Genomic DNA, 22,800 nt, shown 5'->3' on the forward strand with positions numbered 1-22,800 from the left:
GGAGTTCTTGCTCCTTGAAGGCAGAGCTATAGATATACAGAGTAAGGCAAACTTGGTTTTCAGATCAATAAAACAGAGCCATATTCGCACTAAATGTTCCAGGGCCATTACATCTTCTCATTTTAAAAACATAAGCGTAATCACCGTGGAGCTTTTAGTGCTAACATCGAGCAAGCCAGTTCCCCAAGCTATGTATGTCTATGGCTCTGCTCCACAGCAAGTCCTCCCGGGGAACGAACGCGGTTCAGTCTCAACCGGCTCCAGTGAGTCAAGCTGTAACTTAGAGAAAGGCTTGTTATGGTAGAGATGAGGGCTGACAGCAGCCAGATACCGTCAGAGCAGACAGCACAAAGCCAGAGGGACGAGCGTCGCCAACAGGAAGTAGGTGACTCTGTAGAGGTGGAGGGGAGAGAACATCACCATGGCGATGGACAGGGGCAGAGGGAGGCAGGACGTCAGAGGCAGAAGTTTACTGAAAGAGATAGAAGATAAAATCACAGCTGAATTCTTCCGTTAACTGCTATAAGATAATAAAGTGACTGTGTGTGTTGGTGATGCTCCTACCTGTTGCTGAGTTTTAAAGTGTTACAGTTAATAAGCAGCATGTAGACGATGATTAGAGGCACAATGTGCGGCCAACAAGGGTCAGGATCCAACTGGGCGGAATATCTGCAAAAAAAAAAAAAAAAAAATCATAGCTTAGGTTAAAAACAAACAAACATTTCCACATATACCCCCTCAACTCTGTATTATTGCACACATTTACCATGTAGTAATATAACATAATCTTACTAATACAGTCTTTTGTATTGAATTGCCGCCATATCATGAAGATATTTTAAACAAATGAGCATGAAGTAAACTTGAAATTAAAAGGACACAATTTTTCTAGCGTCTATATGAGCAGTGAAAGAGGTTTTCCTCACTGTAATCATTCCTTCAAATGTGCTTTCAATGTAAATAATGGAGGAAAAAATCCACAGTGTGTCCACACAGTCATTTAAAACTTGATGTGAAGCTTTATACTCAGCTTCAGCAGTCTGAGTTAGTCATATCAAGTGATATCTGACACATTTACAGTCTTTTTAGCATTGAATTCCCTCTTAGTGTTTCCCTGTTGAGTTGTGATGGAAGTATAGTAACACATAGAGGGACTTACTGTAAAGTTGAAACATAGAAGACTTGATTTGACTTATTTGAACGACCAAATCATTGTTTTCCAAAAGCTCAGTTTTCCATGCACAGTTTAAATCTCTGTTTTCTCAACCTCAGTTTTTGGGGAGAGAAAAAGATGCTTCTACAAATTGCCCTGGCACAGTCTGAATGTACCCTAAAGAGTTGTGTAATGGACCAAAAAACACCAAACATCTGCCAGCCCTTCATGCTTTGGCCTCTTCGGCATACAGCGAGAAATCACAGCGTGCTCTCTCTCTGCTTCACCTCAGGTAGCGGAAACTGTAATTGAGTTGTTTAACAAATTAAGTACTTAAACTGGAAATGCTACAGCTGTTGTCTACTTCTACATGTAGTTTATTTAGCGTTTTCCTTGATAAATATGTGGAATTAATTAGAATATTTATTGAATATGTGATACTAATAAATTCAGCAGGGCTCTCACATACTCACTGTGGTTTTAATACTGTACCTCAGGTTGCGGATCCAGTGGATAAGTGATGGTGCGCTGAGCATGACGGGTAGAGTGAGGACAGATGACAGGCAGAGGTGGAGCTGCAGATCATCCCTCACCTCCTGCAGAGCGCACTCAGACAGAAAGGGGGCGCCATTACATTCCCTGGACTTGGCTGAAGTCTCGACATCGACTTTGCCGTTCTCGGTTTCTTTGTGCTTCCCGGGAGCCTGAAAATAATGAGGAAAAGTTTCATTATTATTGTTAAAAAGTGTAATTTAGAAAGAATTAAAAGATTATTATCCTTTGCTCTGCATTCACACCAACTGCAACCATGCACTGATGATCAGATGTTGGCCCCTCAGGGTGCTTTAGCTGTGACTGCAGTGATACAGTTAAACCTGAGTCTTACCAGATTCAGCATGTGACTCAAAGATCTTTCTGTCATCTGTAGTCTGAGTACCTGAACATGCAGCAGAGACAAAAACACAGTCACAGAATTGTTTTAAAATTGTGATAGTAGAGTAAAACGACTGAGAATGGCTTCATTTTTTATGTTTTTTTACATGTGCTGACACTCACTCTGTAAAGGTGGAGCATAAAGGCGACAGACAGTGACATCGCCCCGCAGGACACTCCGCCAAAAACAGCCAGAGACAGAGTGATGAGGAGCTGGGGCCGCAGCTGCAGGGTTCCGCAGTCTCTAGAGACTGATGGTCTGTAAATAACACAGCCAGAAAATCATCTTTAAAAAGGAGGGTTACACATTTTTTTCTATTAAACCTGCAGTAACTCATTTTTAGGCCACTTGGGGGCACAAGCTGTGACATTTGATCTCCTTTTAAACCAACAGCTGCTTAATTCCACATTCAGCAGTTAAAGCAATAGCAAAGCAATATTAACGCTCATTTAGAGTCGTGTTTCTCTCAATCTGGTAAATGTAAGTCCAATATTCACTCGCTTTTAATTACTATTGTTCTCTAAAAAAGAGAAATATCTGATTCTTTAGCTGCTAAATAGTCCACTTTGTTCACCAGCTATTTGCCAACTGGCCGTCTTTGATGCTGAACAGGTAATCAACAAAATGCCTCTCACATCACATATTTCCATTGCCTACAATTATCATGCAGAATATTGATTATAGCTGCTTTAAATGTGCCAATAGATCATATAATTACAGTTTCAATTATCACTCTTCTTTGTAGAAACTTTACCTGTGTAGTGCAGCTAATACTAAAGAGATCAGGCGTATGATGAGACGGAGGATTGCACTGCCCCAATATGCCACGGCTGCCCCGAAGAGGTAGAGGAGTGGGGACATGAGGCGAGGCCACTCTTCGACGGGGACTTCACCCTCATAAAACGTTGCATCGGGGAATGTCGGGGGGAGAGCATCCACAGGAGGGAGGTAAAGAAATGACCAGACCTCTTTAAACCAGCTACAGCTGAAGGGAGAGAGGAGGAGAAAAAAGCAGTTTGAGAACATTTTCATAAAACATCTCTATTAGTCAGAAGGTTTTGGGGATATGAATGAAAGCTCCACAAAACGTCTAGGAAGTATACATTGAGTTTAGATCACTTTTACCTACCTGAGTAAAATATGCAGGGTGAAAACAGGCAGGTTGACTTTATGAGGCTGCAGGCCTTTGCCAACCACCTGGCCCATGGCTGCAGCTCTGCCAGACTTCCTGATGGAGGACAGCTGCCCCCCGCAGGCCAGGAGGAGAGTTACAGCTGTGTACACTGGCACCATGGGACCACAGAACCTCAGTATCTGCCAAATATGAGAGAGCAGGTCAGACTTTTTACTGTTTTAATGGCTGCAACTTCATGTCATGATGAATGTTATGTATGCATAAGTGCCGCCTTTGCTTCACTACAGAGACGAGATGGTTTGACATGATTGAGCTGCTATGATTTAAAATGTCTCAGTGATAATCAGAAGATGGTGATATTCTGATCACACACACACAAGAGAGAATAAAGTTGTTTTACCTGTCCCAGCACCCTGGGTAATGAAGTCCTGACTGACACCTGAGATTAAAATCAGAGTAAACACATCATTATTTATTATATCATGTCCTTATTGATGTTAAAAGGACCAGTATGTAAGATTTAACGGCATCTAGCGGAACAGACGTGGCAGAAATTAAATATAATACTTATATGTAGGTTTTCATTAGGTTAAAAACACCTGAAAATAAGAACTATTGTGTTTTCATTACCTTAGAATGAGCCTTTATATCTATATGGGAAGCAGGTCAATGTTTCTACAGTAGCCCAGAACGGACAAACCAAACACTGCCTCTAGAGAGGGACTTTTGGGTTTTTAACAGTCATACACACTTGAAAGGGGAGGGTGAAGGGAGGCGTATTCATTTGTTTACAATATTCAACTTCACCACTAGATGCTGCTAAAATCCTACACACTGGTCCTTTAAATACATGTCATTAAGATATGGAGGAAAACGAGGCTGCAGTTCTTTCTAGACACTGAGGAGGTGTAGTACCTTATACTGGCAGTTGGGGGCAGTGTGGAGCTGGAGGAGGACGCCTGAGGTGTTGTCTAGACGACTTGTGTGGAGCATCCCTGAGATCTCGGTCACTGATGGCACACTGGTGGAAACAGTGAGAGAATATGACGTGTTAATCTGATGTTAAAACAGGTGGAAACAACATAGTGGAGACTTTGACAATAACTCACCTCACTGTGGTTAAAGAGTCCTCCCGAAACCACGGGACCTTTATTCTGTACACGTTGGATAATCTATCTGTAGACAGACAAACACTGATCATTATTACATTTGAGCTTGTTTACATGTGTCTACATTACAGGAGGAAAACTTACCTTTATATACTTTACACTGGCTGGTAACAGTGATTCTGAAAGCTTGATAGACCTGAAGATACAGAAGTGTTTAAAGTTTAATGACACAGTAGTGACATACAGAGATGATGATGGCAGCACAAAATTAAAAATAATGTCACATACTTGGTGAAAATGCTGCAGCACGATGGTGTGAAGAAGACCAGAAGAGTTGACTGTAATATCGCTGGCAGTCAAACCTGGAAATATATATACATATTGAGTTGGTACGTGCGTCTGTTCATTTGGGGGGTTTAGAGTTAAAAGTAAGGCTGCAGCTATGAATACTTTATGATATATTTGGATTAGTTATAATGGATTAGTTGTTATAAAGTCTATATAAAATGTCCATGTTGATTCCCAAAGTTCAAGGTAACATTCTTAAATGATTAGTTTCGGCCAAACAACAGTAAAGTGTTTATTTTTGGGTTACAAACAAGCAGTTTGCTGTCAAAGAAACCAGAAAATATTCATTCTTATTGTATCATATTCATTTAAGAGACTGAAACCAGATACTTTTGACTTCTCCTTCTTAAATAAAAAAACTAAATATGAGTTCTTGATTATCAAAATAGCTGATATAGTAATCCTTGTAGCTCTAATTAACAGAAAGACAACCTACCGAAGGAGAGGACATGTGGGACTGGGAGAGTAAGGGTTTGTGATTCTTGTCTCTGCCACTCGCACTCCACCGTGAACTGTGAGATAAACAAACAAACATGTGTCATAAGAAATTAAGTAACATTTTTGATCATTTTAATGAAGGTTTGACTGAATTCTTCTGGTCACTTTTGCCAGCTTGTCAACAACTTTTCAATCAGTAAAACGAAGAGTTTTTTAAATTGTTTACCAGATACCCTGCTGAGTATTTGACAACTTTAAATGCTATGGAGCAACTTTGTTTGATTGGAAGAAGTGATGAAGTCTTGATTACCTGTTTGCCGTTGAGGTTGGAGGCCGAAACAACCAGATGACTAACTGAAGACAAATCACTGAGACTCAGAATCAGGACCTGAGGTGAAATAAAGAGACAGTTCAGAGAAACCAGCAGCAGCTCAGACTGGACAGGACTTTGTCTCTTTAGAAGATAAATCACCTTGTATGGAGGCAGAAGCTCAGTCTCCATGGACAGATCCACTGCATGCACACTGGAAGAAAAACACGACTTTCTGTGTATAGAAATGACACCAAAATGTTGATAAAGACTAAAAGGAGGTATTAATCATCTTCCTACCATGAAGAGCCGTTCCTCTGCACGCAGCCGTACACCCAGCTGCTCATCTCCTGTTAGACAATAATACATTAAAATCAACCTTTTCTTTTAAGCTTGTTTTTGGGTGGCGAAGATATTGCAAAGTTGTTGACATAAACAGACAATACCTCACATATTTCAGTCATATATGGCTACACATATGCTTGTGGACCTATTTCTGTCAAATCAACATAAGAGGAGTACAGAGGAATCCTAGTCATTAGAAAAACTAGGACACATGCTGGAAAAAATTTACCATAAATTAGTTTTATATATATTTAAACTCAGCATTAAAGTCCCAGTAATAATTTAAAAGTACAAGCAGGGGCTCAGGGTTGTGTAATAGATCTATATACACAACAATAAATGCACCCTGATGACTGCAGGGCTTCCTTTACTTCATTTAAGTCCATGAACTTTTATAATAGTTTCTGACCAGATGAACTATTGTGATTTTATACTTTACTTAAGGAGTGGCTGTTGCACTTAATTCCTCACCACTAGGGAGTGCCATGTCATATAGTCCATGATAATGTTGGCATAACTTTGAATATGTAAAAACTATTAATTGATAGTGGCAATATTCAGGCTTGTTGATGTAATGATGTCATACTGTTAGGGTCAGCAACAACAACGCATGTCTGACAGTGAAAGTAAGATTGCTATTGAGTCCACGGTGGAGGAGTTAGTTCCAAAAACAGGAGCGACTTCAGTAGTGTGGAGGTGGTTTGGTTACAAAACATCAGATGTACAACAAACCACAGTAAAATGTAAGAAGTGCAAGAAGACTGAGACAACAAAAGGCGACAATACAACAAACTTATTTCAGCACCTCAAGCAGAAACACTTGGCTGAGAACGAGGAGAAACAAAAAAAATCTCCTTGTACCCTCAAATAAAGTTATTATTTTAAGGCCATATCGCCCACTCCTACTCACCACCTTGTTCAACACAATATTTAAAGTCCAAACATATAAACGGAGCTTTGGATAAACACACACAAACCTCAAACCAACATCATCACAATTCTTGAGACTCACCATGTTGTTGCTCCTGCAGTAGAAATGACTGTAAGCTTTCCTTCGACTCGACAGTGCAAACACAAAGTATTTGACTTGTCCTTCCTGCAGGCAGAGAGAAACACTGAGCACCTACAGCTACAAACAACTGAGCTTTCTTTATTATAAGTAATGTAACATATGTCTGTACTGGAGCTTTGTTCTCTTGGATAATTATTAAAATAACTACGCCACTTACAACTGAATAAAAAGGGCTTCAGTAAGACGATGAATACAAAAAGTAGAGAGCAGAAAAACTTAAGTGCAGTCCTTAATTATTAATCCGTATTCTTGTTAGACTGTAAATAAAGAGTTTCTTTATGATGTTGGTGTAAAGAATGGTACCTTCGGTGTTGTGTAAGCCAGACGCAGTGTGTTTACTTCACTCCACGCTTCAGGAAAATCTGGAAAATTACAAAAAGGGTATAAACCATAAATTAGTGTTATTTTAAAATAGTATCACTCCATCACAATTTAAGTCATTTTGATTTATGATGCTAAAAAAAGTGGAGAACACAATCAAGAATTCAATTAAGAAAAAGGGCTGGGCGATTATGGCAAAAATCTAAATCCCGATTAATTGAACTTTTAACCTCGATTATGATTAATGAACGATTATCTCCACCCTTGATGAAAAATTATGTATTTTCACAGTTACTTTTGTTTTGTATTTTACACTGCTGCCCTCACACATGAGGATCTTTAGGGAGTGAAAATAATGATGTTTTAAGGTGTGACGCTGTGGTTAATGTCTAGTTTACTTGATTAGAACTATGAAAAGATCATGGTTTGGGTTAAAATGATCACTGGAGACAAGTTTTCAAATTCCTTAAAGATATGCAACCTTTGCTGTCATGGCAACAGTGAACACCACGATTAATTGACATGAGCAAGATTAAGTTGATGAGAGTTTCTAAATGTTGGTTTTGATTATTTTTCGATTAATTGCCCAGCCCTATGACCTACTGATATATGATAAAAAAAACATGTGGATTGGACACTGTAAACAGAACACTAACCTAGGATGGAGATGGAAGTGTCTTGAGTTTCTTCCAACATCCTGACAGGGTGTCTAATGAAGTGATGGTTCAGAACAGTCATTTTCTTCTCTGGGTCGTCTGTGAACTAAAATAAAACACACTGATGAGCTTGAAAACAGATGACATGCTTAAAATAATTGCAATATTTCACAGGGTTAGATGTTTTTGGGATGACATAAACTCTCATTCATCTCAGGATGGATAATATTATATGAAGACATCCCTCCATGTTTGCTCATATAACATATTTCATGCATCATCTCATCAGCTTTAATAAGGCAGAGTCGCTGTTTGTTGTTCTGACCTGTCTGGTTTCAGGATCGATGAGGTCAAAAAAGGCTCGGACAGAAGCGAGAACAAGCTCTTTGCACCTGGAACACAAAGACAAACACACTCTTTCCTCATCTGCATGAATATTTAAATATAGTCCCAGATAAACAACTAAAAATCGACCAAAATAGAAAGCTATGTTTTCTTACCAAACGATGGACAGATGGTCAGTGGACACCCATGTCCTTGGAACTGCAGTTGCCTTGGAAAAATACAAGAGGACATTAAAATCTAAGATAAGATATTCCTTTATTAGTCCCACGATGGGGACAAGTGGATAGTAAAAATAGAATGAGCATCAATAAAAAATGAAAAAAGAACCATAAATAATAAGCATAGACAAGCATAAAAACAACTTATACTTACTTTTGATTACTTTTACTACTTACTGCTTATACATTATGCTTCTTTGTTTACTTATTTACTTGCTTAAACTGACACTAATTTTTGCTCTGTGCTTTTAAATTATATGCATGTTGCACAGGGGTTTTCTACATGGGTGTTATTGGAAACAAACATTGTGATTGTTTCCATACTGAACATTAAATGACTCCCTGTTTCTAGCAGAAAGAATAAAGAGTAGAGCTTGTAGAAAAAAGGCTCAGTTATTTGGTAAAACTCCACACAAACCCATGACACTTACCACCAGTGACAACTTATTGGGGTCTCCTGGGGGACAAGGTAGGGATGTCAGACCGGAGCGGACCTGGTAGTCACGGTAACCACCACCGACTGACAGGACCGTGACGTTCCTGAGCCTTTTCGCCTGGCTCACCCACTTCTGTCGCACAGTAGAGTAGAAATCTACACGGAGCAGAATAAATGTTTTTCTGCTTTTAATCCATTTTGAGAAAATATATATTAGAGGATTATGGCAAAAATGTGTAAGTGGTGTAACCATAAAAAACTTCTGAATAAAACACCATATCAACTAGTTTGGCATGATCTTACATTATAACTTTTTATATTAAATAAAGGTAATGAAATACAATTGTTCTACATATTACTTTTAATTTGGAGAATCATGTCAATCAGGAAACATTTACATTGTTTTAAATGAAGTAATTATTTGTATAAGTCCACTTAAATACACTGTAGGTGGATAAAATATTTAATATTTATCATTATTTTGTGGTTACACCATTTGACATTTTCAGGAGCATTCAGTCTTACTTTTGGTTAAAAGAAATGGTGCAAATGTCATTTTAAATGATATAAAACCAACAAAAATACTAAATGTACATTTAAACAAACCTGATGCTGCTTTTACAACTATTTTAAAGATATTTATGAATTGTTCATCTTACCAACCCTTATTTGTCACTGACTCTTGTTGGCCTCCAATATCTTGTTATCTGTAGCACCGACCTTATCACTTAATCTAAAAGGGTGTGGACTGCAAAGCAAAATTACAGGGAACTTTAAGGTAAAAGTCCAGCGCCAGTTCAAGCTCCATTTAGTAAGTAAGCAGGTTCTTCCTGATTTTACTGATTAGTTCCTCGTTTCTGGTTGAAAGTATGCACGTTATCAGTGAGATCAGCAGGTGTCACGTTAGCTTGGAATGAGGATTGAGACACCGCTCTCTGTTGACTGTTGAGTTTTCATTTAAATCAGACACCAAGTATCAATGTAACGTTTAGGAGCCGTTCTTACCCAGCAGGTAGGGGTCCAGGACCAGCACTGGAGCCAGGTGAGGGGAGGCCTGGGTGATGATGAGGCTGACCAGGTTAGTGTTGAAGCGGGGTAACGTGTACAGCGCCCGGGCCACCACTCCTCCCATGGAGTGACCCACCAGCACCACACTCTGAGGGGGGGCCTTCAGGTGCTGGCAAGACAAGAAAATACAGAAAACAGACTAACAGTCAAAATCATAATGCTGCATTCACATCAGAGTCATTTACTGGGAAAATCCAACTGTTCTGAAATCGCCAATGTATCTGACTTTGCTCTTCATAATACAGAAATAAGTGAAAATGTAGTAAATAGGGAAACCTCGTATCAGCCAAAGTCTGTCGTTCATGGTGTCAAGACCCAAATTTCACTGGGCCAACTCTAATAACGTGCATTATGACGTAAACAAAAACCTGTAAACATGGGAATCTTTACGTGAACACAAGACAATCCATTCATTATGTTACGGCCTGGTTATATACAGTCAATTAACAAATTATTCACACCCACTTCACTTTTTGCACACTTTATTGTGCTGTAGATTTTGTTTTAAATGGATAAAATTGCCATTAACTTTACACTAGAACCTAGAATAAAGTGAAAACATGTTTTTAGAATTTATTAAAAATCAAAAACAGAAATCTTCAATTCATGTAAGTATTCAGACTCTTAATTCAGTATTTGGTAGAAGACCCTTTGGCAGCAATTACAGCTTTGAATGGGACTCTTCAGCTCTCTCCAGCACTGTCTTGACTGAATGCTTGTAATTTTATACATTTAAAATCAAATCTAAACTACAATAAAGTTTCCAAAAAAGGGTTAAAGAGTCTCAATTCTTTATATATCCACTGCATGTACCAAAAAAGTAGTGTTAGACAAAAATACACATTTTTATATAGACATGTTTCTCCTTTTTGATGTTACACTTTGTGTTAGTTGTCATGATTTTTGAAGGACTGCTTCTTTTGATAATTATATTACTATAATAGCAGGTGCACTTGTTTTTTTAACCGGTGCACCTGCAGTTTGGGCTCAAACGATCAGACCTCCCTGTCGCTCTGTTTAGTTGTCTCATGCTGCTTTTAAAGTTCACGTCAAAGAGAACAGCTAGAAAAGGCTGCTGGCATTCAACTGACTATAAACACCTCTGTAGCTGTTTATAACTGCATATATTACAGGTTAAATCCACTTTATCTACTGATTAAATATTTATCTGTGGACTAATGTTAACTGTATTTTCTGATCCTGTTGGCTGCTTGTCATGTTTGCAATTGAGGTATCTGACATTGTGTTATTGTGGCAATGACAAACCTCTTTACTATTATGAGACGCTCTCTAATCCGAAGCACTTACAACATGCCTTGAGGTTAAATGTGGAAGGTGATAGAAAGCGATACGAGTGTGATATGTATCCCACCACGCTGAAATATTACTCCACTGGCCAACATCTGTCACACAGCGAAAGATAAGTAACACAAGTCTTGACGAGCGGATGATATTTGAGGCCTGACCTTGTAGAGCTTCAGGATGGCTTTGATGCTCTCGTGCAGGAAGTGCGTCTGTCGGAGCAAGCTGCCTCCGTAAAGAGCCACCAGCTCCTCGTTGAAGTCCACCGTGAACACGTTGAAGTGGAGACCTCCCTCCATGTTTTCAGCCTTCCTTAAGGCCACAGAGCCCAGTGAGCGAGCTTCAGGAAGACATTCAGAGAGGTGTTATTAGGCTGAGTGTTTTTATAGAGAAGTGAAAAATGTGATTCAGATACAGATGAGTGAATTAGAGTCAACCGCAATGGACAAAGCTGCTTTTAAATATTTGGAAAAGACAGATTTAGTTATCGTACAGGTGCTGGAGGAAGAGCATTTTACAGTTGAATTAGTCCTAAACCCATTAAACACCAGCTGTAATTCTGCTCTGCTAGAATCATTTATGCAGCCTTTATGTGCAAATTATTATTTTATTTTTTGAATTATTGATAAGAGTCAACGCCTATTGTGCTTCTTCAGATCCTCAGGGCAGCTTTTCATGACCTAAAAAAAGGAAAACTCTCAGTTTACACCTCAAAAAATCTCATTAAATTTACATGAAGTCTACTATACTCCTGTATGGAGGACGACTAAAACACTCAAACACTTCATACGTCTCTTATTGGAGCTGTTATAAAGTGTGAAGTTGTTAAGATTATCAAACAGCAGCTGTGGTTAAAAATACATCGGCTTAAAGAAGCGTTAAAGAACGGTGAGTGTGGACCGTTGTCATTACAAACAACAGACGGTGTTACTGTTAAAAAAAAGAAAGGTGTTTGTTTTTATACATGAATAAAAGAGAGGGTGTTATCCTCCTACACACACACACACACACACACATACACAGACACACACACAGACACTGATAGCAAAAACAGGAGGCCGGCAGGATATCAGGATGGATCCGTATCACTGGAAGGTCCCAGGTTTGATTACTCAAGACAGTTTTATTTCTGACTCCAAAATAAACACTGCTCATCATAAATTTAAATTTAGGCTACTTAATCATGTACAACTCAACAGCTTTTTTATTCCTTTTTTTTATAGGCTGCTGCTGCTGCTCAACAAATACCATTAAAAGATCAAAACCCACTATCTAAATTAGGGGTGTCAAACAAACTGCCTGCAGGCCAGAACCAGCCCACTGGATAACTTTGCAAAGTGTGAAAATTGCAGAAAAGTAACTCCAGTTTTTAAATAAAATGTGCTGCTATTCTTCCTTATTTTCACAGTCAAAGCTTCTGATCGTCCAACTTGAGATAATTGACTCTCAATGTGATTCATATTTAAAAAGGGACAAAACTCTCCTCAGTGGGTTTGGACACATTTAACAGTATTTCTTACCAGGGTAACCCTAGACTATTTATTATAGTAAAGTTATGATATGTATTATGTATGTTATTATGCAATGGTTTTACTGGTGCGGCCCCTTTGAGATCAAACTGGGCTGTATGTGGCCTCTGAACTAACATGACTTTGGCACTAAATACTTTTTGACTGAAGATGTAAATGTTTAAAACCAGGTTGAAAAAAAAAAAAAAAAAGTCCAGTTATTTTCTGGGCACTTTAGTTTATATCCAACAAAAGGAGGTCAATTTTATTTATAGTCTATTCAATTTGAATGATACATTTGACCTCAGTGGGGGTTTTTACAGTCTGTCCAGGATAGACGTCTATTCTGCGAACACAAACCTTTCTAGGAAACTCATCAGAAACTATTTTCAGCTGCGGATTAATCCATACATGGTGCTGAAGTGAGTATCTCTGGCAAGCAGGACGTTGTTTGTGTGTCTGTGTGTGTGTGTGTGTGTGAGACTCAAAATAAACTACAGTGTGTGTTCATGGTAATGAAGCGACATGTCACAGAGTGCAGCGTTGTGGTTCATGATATGTTTTTAATACTTTTTGGATAAAAGTGGAGCTTTATGGCAAAGAGGAGTAATATATATCAGGCAAACTGTCGATAGTAGAGTTATTACTAATTACAATTAGTAATTTTACCTGTTAGTTTATTATTATTAAATTAATCTGCTACTACTTTGATAATTGCTAAATAGTTTTGATTCATTCTTTAATTTAAAAAACTCTCTGGTTTCTATGGTAGTGAACTGAGTATGTTTCAATTGTGGACATTTGAGGACGTCCCCTTGAGCTTTGGGAAACATTAAATCCACATTTTTCCTCTATTGCTGGTTTAAAATATAAAATATTAAACCCTTCATTTATTTGGTGCACCTACCTTGTTTATAGCTGCCTGCATTTCCAGGCAAGAAGAGCACAGGGGCACCGGTGAGTTTAAGGGAACGGGTCTCCTGGGCGTACAGACCCTCTCCGTACAGGTAGAGTCCGTACGCTGGGTAAAGTCTGGCCACGCGGCGAGGCAGGGCCACGCGCTGTAAACACACAACACACACAACCACAGAAAGACACACACACACACACACACACACAGGGATTAGGCAGTGTACTGAACAGATTCACAGATTCAGTTTTAAACGGTTCAATTATCTTTTGCTACGCCTGAAAACATTTCACATAACAGACTCACTCTGCAGCTGCTCACTCTCCAACTCACACCTACTATATTCTGGTTTTATGTTAAAAGTAATGATGATAATAATGAGAGGCTGAAAAGGTGGATAAGTAGGATGACACTGATATCTGATCATTTAAACTCTCTAATATTGATAAACATCCTGGCAGATATTTCTGAATCTAATGATAAACTGCTGTGACTTTATATCACATCAACAGCTGGTTACCCTCAAAAAAGTTCAGCTGAGGTGTTAAAAACAACCAGATCATTATGCATCAGTTTAGACGATGTTCGATGTCCGATAAACCCCCACAGCCCTTTAAAATGAACTAAAGTTCCCCTTCACCTGCACCAAAAAATGTTCTTATGAATGCATTATAAACTGGATATTATTTAATACTACTAATTAGATTTATATTGTTACAATGCTTATTTTTCATACAGCTGAATTGTTAATGTTTATGTTGCTTTGGTCAAGTTTGCATTACAACCGTTTTAAGTGGCAGAAGCTTGGCCTTTCAACTGGTTTATACATTACTTTTAACTATCTATTACAGCTATTTTTAGCTGATCATTTCACCTGTTTACGTTACATATAGCTAACTATTTCGACAGTTTATACACTATTTCTATCTAACAATTTAAAGTGTTTTATTCATTATTTTTAGCTGAATATTTCATCTGTTTACATTACTTTTAGTTAAATAATTTCCACATTACTTTTAACAAACTATACATCACTGCAGCTTAACTATTGCAAACTGTTTAATCCATTTTTTAAATAATCTTTCAACCTTTTATCACTTTTATCAAACTATTTAAACGTCTCTGCTCTCTTGCTAACTAGTTTTAAAGCACTTTCATCTGTATGATGTGATATGTAATGACTCAGGTTGATGCAGCTTTTTACTGGTTTATTGTACATTTGTAAAAGAGCAGCATCATACTTATCATTTAATCCTATTTGGCTGTCTATTTTCCTTCTTAACAAGACTATGTGGATTTATTATATCAGTCAAATCAAAATTGAATTAGTTGAGCTATGAACAGCAGTAGTTCCTCTTGTTAGAAATCACTGGCCTGAAAAATATCCGAACATTACATTCAGTGGCTTTTAGCTGTGTTTAAGAGAGGCTTTTCCTCTACAGCTCATAGAGATGTGTTCACTGTGTTGGTAGAAACCTTGAATAGTGACTGTTTTCTGGTACAGATGACCTTTAATGAACCCAAGTGATATCCATGCATTCACTATTAAAAGTCTTATATACACTGTACAGGTGTATGATCACCTTTAGGACTGAGGAATATGGACACAACTGCTAATCATAATATTCCTGATTGAATACCAACATGTATTATATTTATTTTTAAATCACTTATTCAAGGAGTACTGTTTGAATTTCCCCAATGGGATCAATAAAGTTTACCCTACTCTTTCACTTAACTGTAAAGCAGATCAGAAAAATACTTAAGCTGCTCCCATCTGATATACACATGACATAATGATATTTTACACTATTATATCAGCCCTATCAGTACATTTTTGTTTTGGAAAATGTATTGAATAACTATATTTTTTACTCATCTGCCCCGTATAATCAGCTAGTCCTGATCACGAGAGAGCTGCAAATAATACAGACAATTAATCAGCAACTATTTTAATCAATGTGACCATTTCAGTTACATTAAAGCAAACATCTTCTGATTCCAGCTTCTCAACTGTGATAATGTGTCTTCATATAAGACAGTCAATTAAATATATCTTCACATCTTAGACTGTTAGTCAAACAAAACAAACACAGTGAAGATATAATTGTTGCCTCTGAGACATTATGAATCCCACATTTCATAGACTAAATGATTAATAGAGAAAATAATGGAAGATGAGCTGTTACAGGAAAATAATCTGTTAGTTTCAGCCCTACATGAGAGCTGCTCCATTAACCACATAAACAAGATATATGCTGCTCTTTTCACCACAACAAATACACTCCTGTCTGAACTCAGGTTGATATCCATACTGTGCAATCGCCTCCAGCTGTGCTCCACTTCTGGACAGATGAGCACATTAGTGAGCATGAAGAGCAGAAGAGGACGACCTACATTACATTAGAACATCTTCACCGGACTTTAGGGGGGAATTAATATACGTCTGTGTGTCTTACTAAGCTGACCTGAAGCAAGGATTCAGAGATCAGTAGAGGAGGAAGAAGTATTCAGATAATTTTAAAGTATGAATACAGCAATGTGAAAATACTTAAGAGGAAAAGTTCCGCATTAAAATGATATTTAAGTACATAAAAGTACTGCAGTGTTATAAGTGATGTAGTATGCAGTATTACAGTAAAAGTACTGCAGTATTATGAGTGATGTAGTATGCAGTATTACAGTAAAAGTACTGCAGTATTATGAGTGATGTAGTATGCAGTATTACAGTAAAAGTACTGCAGTATTATGAGCGATGTAGTATGCAGTATTACAGTAAAAGTACTGCAGTATTATGAGTGATGTAGTATGCAGTATTACAGTAAAAGTACTGCAGTATTATGAGCGATGTAGTATGCAGTATTACAGTAAAAGTACTGCAGTATTATGAGTGATGTAGTATGCAGTATTACAGTAAAAGTACTGCAGTATTATGAGTGATGTAGTATGCAGTATTACAGTAAAAGTACTGCGGTATTATGAGTGATGTAGTATGCAGTATTACAGTAAAAGTACTGCAGTATTATGAGTGATGTAGTATGCAGTATTACAGTAAAAGTACTGCAGTATTATGAGTGATGTAGTATGCAGTATTACAGTAAAAGTACTGCAGTATTATGAGTGATGTAGTATGCAGTATTACAGTAAAAGTAGTGGTTTGGTCCCTCTGACTGATATATTATTATATATGACATCATTAGATTATTAATAGTGAAGCATCAGTGTTAGAGCAGCATGTTACTGTTGTAGCTGCTGGAGGTGGAGCTAGTTTACACTACTTTATATACAGTTATCGAGTTTAGTCCAGTGGTTCCCAACCTAGGGGTGGGGCCCCTCGAAAGGGTCAGCAGATAAATGTGAGGGGTGGTAAGATGATTAATGGGAGAGGAAAGAACAAAAAACTATGTTCTGATACACAAATCTTTGATTTTTGGTGAAATATTGGATCATTTGAACATTTATTGAAATGAAACCATGTGAGAAGTTTAGAGGGAAACATCACTATTTGATGGAGCTGTTAACAACTCATAGACATCTGACATGTGAGCCTGACTACACACTGGTTTCATCTTTAACAATGTGTTGTATTTTAAAAGCTTGTTATATTATCCATTGTGTCAAATCTTCATCTGAAAAGTAACTAAAGCTGTTAAATAAATGCAGTGGAGTAGGAAGTACAATATTTCCCTCTGAGATGTAGAAAGTAGTAGCACCAAATGTAAACACCAGTACACTTACCTTAAAATTGCATGTAAATACAGTATTAGAGTAAAGCTACTTTACTCTATTGGATGGGATCAGTAGGTGATTTATGGTTTTGTAATCTGGCTATTTTGGGCGCTAATCTCAATCTCACTCCCCAACAACACACACACACACACACACACACACACACACACACACACACACACACACACACACACACACACACACACACACACACACACACACACACACACACACACAGGTGTAATTCATAGAAACCCATTCAGTACATTAACACAGAGAGCCATGTGCACCTGACGTTGTACGTGCTCTTGCAGGTAGCAGTGTTGCAGGAAATAGCCCAGTTAATGATGTAATTGATCCGTGTAACGCGATACTGCACGCTAGAAAATGATTTATGGGTGTTTGTCAGTGTGTGAAAGGTGATAATTAGCCTGGATACTTACGCGGTACTCCGGGTATTCAAACATATAGGTCATACTGCATCTGTTCTCCTCGAAGCCAGTCAGCAACTCTCGCAGGCCGACAGCCAGCAGCCCCAGAGATAACCCGTAAAATATCACAGTGGCGAGTTTCATGGTTTCAACAGCGACTTATTTTTTATTTTTTACAGCTGTGCAATCTCCATGTGTCCATTTTCTTATGAGTTAAACTCCTCTGCCAGCCTGTAGAGGAGGTAGGATGAATATAGACTGCTTGCTGCTGCTGCTTCTGCTGCTCAACCCCACAACAGGAACCACTTACTATACAAACACTAGGTGATTGACAGGCGGCTCAGCCAATCAGAGGAGAGGAGTTAAGAAGGCTGACCAATAGGAGCGCGAGGAGTGAGTAAGACATTGTTTGTCTACTAGGAATTGCTAAATTAAGTTGGTTGTGCTAAATTTAATTTGTTATAAAGCTTTTTAGGTAATTTGATTTTTTACTTATCTTTAAGGATTTCAGTCTATTTGGTTGTACATGTTTTTAATGCATATAAAAAACTCTGAATGTTTTGTGTTTTATATGGTTTTTGACACAAAAATAGTTCAATTATCTTGTTAAAATCCTTCTTCCAACTTTAGAAACTCTTTACATAACCCCTTAAATGCCCTTTACTTGAAAGGAAAAGCTCACAATTTTTCCAAGTGTGTCTTAAGCCTTACATAGCCTACTGTTCAGTGTCAAATTTGACCCATCTTAACATTTGAAAACTGTAAATAAACTCTAAATACTTCTTACTTTAAAATTTCATGACTTGTCCTTAAAACATTTGAGTGCAACTGATACATATTATTATTATTTTTAATTAAAATTAACTCTTTGTGTTTCCCTGTTAAGCTGTGGTGGAAGTATAGTAACAAAAAGAGACTTTGACTGCATGATTAAAGCAAGAAAAGCCTGTTTCAATGTTCATTTGAGCACGTGAAAATTGTTTCAAGATAGACTTGAAAAGCTGTGAAGCTTTGCCTGTAGTTTGTACATTTGTTTCTTTCAAATATTAGAAGATGTATTTATTGTCATTTGTTTCTGAGTATTTGCACATTCAGAAAGAAATGCTGTTTTTCACTAGCTCCAGTCAGTGTCAGTAAAGTGCTGCTGTCAGTCTGTTTGAGATCATCTTTAATAGGTGAGGAAGTGTTTGTGTGTGTGTGTGTGTGTAGGGGGGGAGGGGGCACAGTCTGTTTACAAGCCTTACAGCTTGTGGGCTGAAGCTGTTCAGCATCCTTCTAGATCTGCAGCAGATGCTCCTCTACCTCTTTCCAGTCGGCAGGAGGGAAAACAGGACATGAGAGGAGTGGTGAGGGTCATGTCAAAAAACATAATAATAATTGTAGAGACAAGTGCCATTGGCTGTACTGTGATTTCCAGGATTGCATTTTAAAAAAACCTAAATATTGTCGATATACTGCAGTGAGTGAGGGAAGATGCTACAGGAAATGACCACATTCTTCATTTTTCTAATATTTAATAAAACAATCAGAAGTTTGCTGCAGCTGCATGAAGCTGCATTCACCATTACAAACACATGTACACACATTCAGTTTATTTCATATTGTATACAGCGTGTGTGTCAGAGCCATGACACTGCAACAGGTCAAATATTTAGGGTGGACAAAAAAACAACAATAACAGAAAAACATTGTTTTTCTGATCTGGCACATTGAAGTTGAACATCTTTATGCCACACGGCTCTCAACAGAGAGGTAAGATGTCTTTAATACAGCATTTATCACCTTTAATCAAGGTGTGAGAGTTCTGTGCAAAAACATGTGTGATCTTCAAGGAAATGATTTCACATTTTGTTTATGAAGTCAAAACTAAAAACTCTACACCCTGTGTTTGTACCTTTTAACACATTCTGCATCTACATTTGACAGTATGCGCAGCAGCAGATCTAAAAATCTCATAACAGCTTCAGTCATGAATCAGGCCATCAGATAGAAGTCAAATAATCAAGTATTTGCTTGGAATATTAAACTGGAGATATTTATTACATCTGGACAACTCAGAATATGTTGTTTTTTTATCTTGCTGTTGAGTCTTTTGCAGTAACAACAGCTCCCTCCTCTCTGATATTACACAATAGTTATAATAATAAGGCTAAGAATTATTTGAAAATAGCATTTGACTCCTCTGGCTCCATTCCCGAATGTACAAAGCCTTCAAGAGTGAGACTTAACAACCTTCTGATTATTGATTTCTGTGATATTACATAGTGAAGAAAAACAACCTGCAACACAGAAATACTGCAGACAGTTCTGGGAAGCATCTGAACAGACTTGAAGAGTGCACATAGTGGATGAATCCAATGTCATGTTGCTCTCATCTCATCTGCGTCTTGGTTTTTTTTTTCCTTCCTTGAACAGTTTCTTCTTTGATTTCATGAAAACAAATACTAAAAAGGGGAATTTAGTGTCTTTGACTGGTTTCCTCCAGTATATCGACCTCAAATCAGAACAGCCTTAATCTAAAAGCTTGGAGTGCTCTATCCTCGTGATAGTCCAGTCTGGTGCCACTCCTTTAGTAAACTCCCTTTGGAATCTGTCGGCAAAGCAAAAAAAGAAAGATTAGAAGAGTCAAATAAGCATCAAACAGGCTAGAAATGATATGTAAATGATATGTTCGCTCACTCATAATGTGCAGTTAGCAGCCTCTTGGATTCTGTCTCTCCTTCTTCACCTATGGTCACCTTGAAGATGTGACTTCCCTCCACGGAGTCTTCAGGAAGACGTGCGTTTGTCAGATACCAGAAACGCATCAAAATACTCACAAACTTCCTCCCTGAAAAAGACACACTCTGATTAATGTGTTTCCTGTAACGTGGCGTCATAAGGTATAATAAGAGTTCTCCATGATTGTGTTGGCTGACCGTTATCATCGTAGTAGATTCCTACGTCTCCAGGTGTGCTGTGCATGATCTCATCTGGATCAGCGGACAGCGCCTGCATGGAGCTCAGCGGCAGCAGGCTGCATTTATCCTCCAGCTTCCCGATCAACTGCAGGGAAAATGAAAAGTTCAGCAAAGAGATTACACCTGTTAAGCTTAGTTTATTAGGATCCCCATTAGCTATTAAGATAAATGGTGATAGCTACTCTTCCTGGGGTTCACACAGATCATGTACAACATAGTAACACAGACTCGTAGAAGAAAAATACATGATGAACTTAGCAAGAAAGAAAAAAAGAACAAAATAAAGTATATACAAGTATCAAAATACTGCCAGTTTATCCTTTAACACATCAGACATATTCATATCTTGATCTTATGTTACAAACAATATGCATTAACGTCATATTTGTTATCACATTATCTTTTTAGATATTGTCTTTTTGACTATAAAATTGAACTCCTCTTGTTTTTTAGTACAGTTATTATGAATCGTTATCCAGTCATAAACCACTGGTTGATACTGTTTTTACTTGAGAGCCTTTATAGGTTGCATGTGGGCAGCTAGTAAGGCACCAGAGCCTCCATGCCTTTTATATATTATAGGATTTTTCTCGTACTCACATCTTTTGCCACCAACCCCTCCAGTGCTTGAAACTGACATTGTGACAGCAGCCTGGAAACATGTATGAAGGCCTGCAAGAGTTAAACAAACATAAATCAACAACAACAGACACATGATACAATATAAATTCAGGTCATAATGAGAAATAGGCTTCAAGTTTACAAAATGTACACTTCTATACTGGACCACAATTGGCTCGAAAATGTTTGTGATGACAGAAATCCTGAATGGCTTTCTATAAATAACACCTGTCTGTCTGTCAGGACGGGTGCCAGGTTGTTGGGGATTGAGATTAGATTAACGCCCAAAGTAGCCAGATTACAAAACCATAAATCACCCACTGATCCCGCCCAGTACAGTAAAGTAGCTTTACTCAATTACTGTATTTACATGCAAATGTAAGGTATGTGTACCTTGAGTACTTTAATTTGATGTTACTTTCTACTTTTTACTCCACTACATTTATTTAACAGCTTTAGTTACTTTTCAGATGAAGATTTGACACAATGGATAATATAACAAGCTTTTAAAATACAACACATTGTTAAAGATGAAACTAGTGTGTAGTCAGTCACTCATAATACTGCAGTACTTTTACTGTATTACTGCATACTACATCACTCATAATACTGCAGTACTTTTACTGTATTACTGCATACTACATCACTCATAATACTGCAGTACTTTTACTGTATTACTGCATACTACATCACTCATAATACTGCAGTACTTTTACTGTAATACTGCATACTACATCATTCATAATACTGCAGTACTTTTACTGTATTACTGCATACTACATCACTCATAGTACTGCAGTACTTTTACTGTAATACTGCATACTACATCACTCATAATACTGCAGTACTTTTACTGTAATACTGCATACTACATCACTCATAATACTGCAGTACTTTTACTGTAATACTGCAGTACTTTTACTGTAATACTGCATACTACATCACTCATAATACTGCAGTACTTTTACTGCATCATGCTCATAATACTTGTGTACTTTTACTGCAGAAGTATTTGTCATGCAGTACTTTTACTTGTAGTATTTACACATTGCAGTATTGTTACTTTTAGGTTTAATGACACAATAAACTCATATATTGTTGTATTTTTACACACCTGTTTCGCTCCCTCTGTAAACTCTTCTATATTAAACTCTTTATCAAAGTAAGCTCTGATCAGAAAGTAGTAGATCTTGGTGCGGAACCAGATGACTGGGTTTGGGATTCCCACAAACACGACCTTCTGCTTGCTCCCGCCGGGCTCCGAGGTGTACTGCCGGGCTGCTGCAGACACCACACCGGCCCCTGCAGACCGGGGGAGCCGTGCTTTACCGGAGCCGGTCAGCACCACACGACTGATGCTTAATGTTGACGGAAACCTGCAACAACCTCTGAATAACACCGCCATGTTTTCTACCATGCAACACTTCCTGTCCTTGTACTTTTATCTTCCG

General features: G+C 37.9%; 2 protein-coding genes across 2 annotated transcripts; both read right to left on the reverse strand.

Moving 5' to 3' along the window:
- Positions 1 to 250: 250 nt before the first annotated feature.
- On the reverse strand, positions 251 to 18,022 carry pgap1 (post-GPI attachment to proteins inositol deacylase 1). Its single transcript, XM_062431833.1, has 26 exons — positions 17,781 to 18,022; positions 13,606 to 13,759; positions 11,355 to 11,530; positions 9,826 to 9,997; positions 8,816 to 8,976; positions 8,322 to 8,374; positions 8,147 to 8,213; positions 7,822 to 7,927; positions 7,148 to 7,206; positions 6,785 to 6,868; positions 5,728 to 5,777; positions 5,590 to 5,641; positions 5,428 to 5,505; positions 5,116 to 5,191; positions 4,620 to 4,693; positions 4,476 to 4,527; positions 4,332 to 4,398; positions 4,138 to 4,243; positions 3,623 to 3,661; positions 3,217 to 3,401; positions 2,842 to 3,072; positions 2,210 to 2,345; positions 2,040 to 2,090; positions 1,646 to 1,857; positions 565 to 669; positions 251 to 472 (listed from the first exon to the last, which is right to left on the reverse strand). The coding sequence occupies exons 1-26, from the start codon at positions 17,910 to 17,912 to the stop codon at positions 334 to 336; spliced, it is 2,817 nt and encodes a 938-aa protein (XP_062287817.1). The 5' UTR covers positions 17,913 to 18,022; the 3' UTR covers positions 251 to 333.
- A 1,258-nt stretch (positions 18,023 to 19,280) lies between these two features.
- On the reverse strand, positions 19,281 to 22,754 carry maip1 (matrix AAA peptidase interacting protein 1). Its single transcript, XM_062431333.1, has 5 exons — positions 22,464 to 22,754; positions 21,329 to 21,400; positions 20,687 to 20,813; positions 20,448 to 20,598; positions 19,281 to 20,358 (listed from the first exon to the last, which is right to left on the reverse strand). Exons 1-5 carry the CDS (start codon positions 22,752 to 22,754, stop codon positions 20,280 to 20,282), a joined length of 720 nt encoding a protein of 239 aa, XP_062287317.1. The 3' UTR covers positions 19,281 to 20,279.
- Positions 22,755 to 22,800: the final 46 nt, after the last annotated feature.

This window comes from Scomber scombrus, chromosome 13 (genome assembly GCF_963691925.1).
Source record: "Scomber scombrus chromosome 13, fScoSco1.1, whole genome shotgun sequence".
NCBI classification, from domain to species: Eukaryota; Metazoa; Chordata; class Actinopteri; order Scombriformes; family Scombridae; genus Scomber; species Scomber scombrus.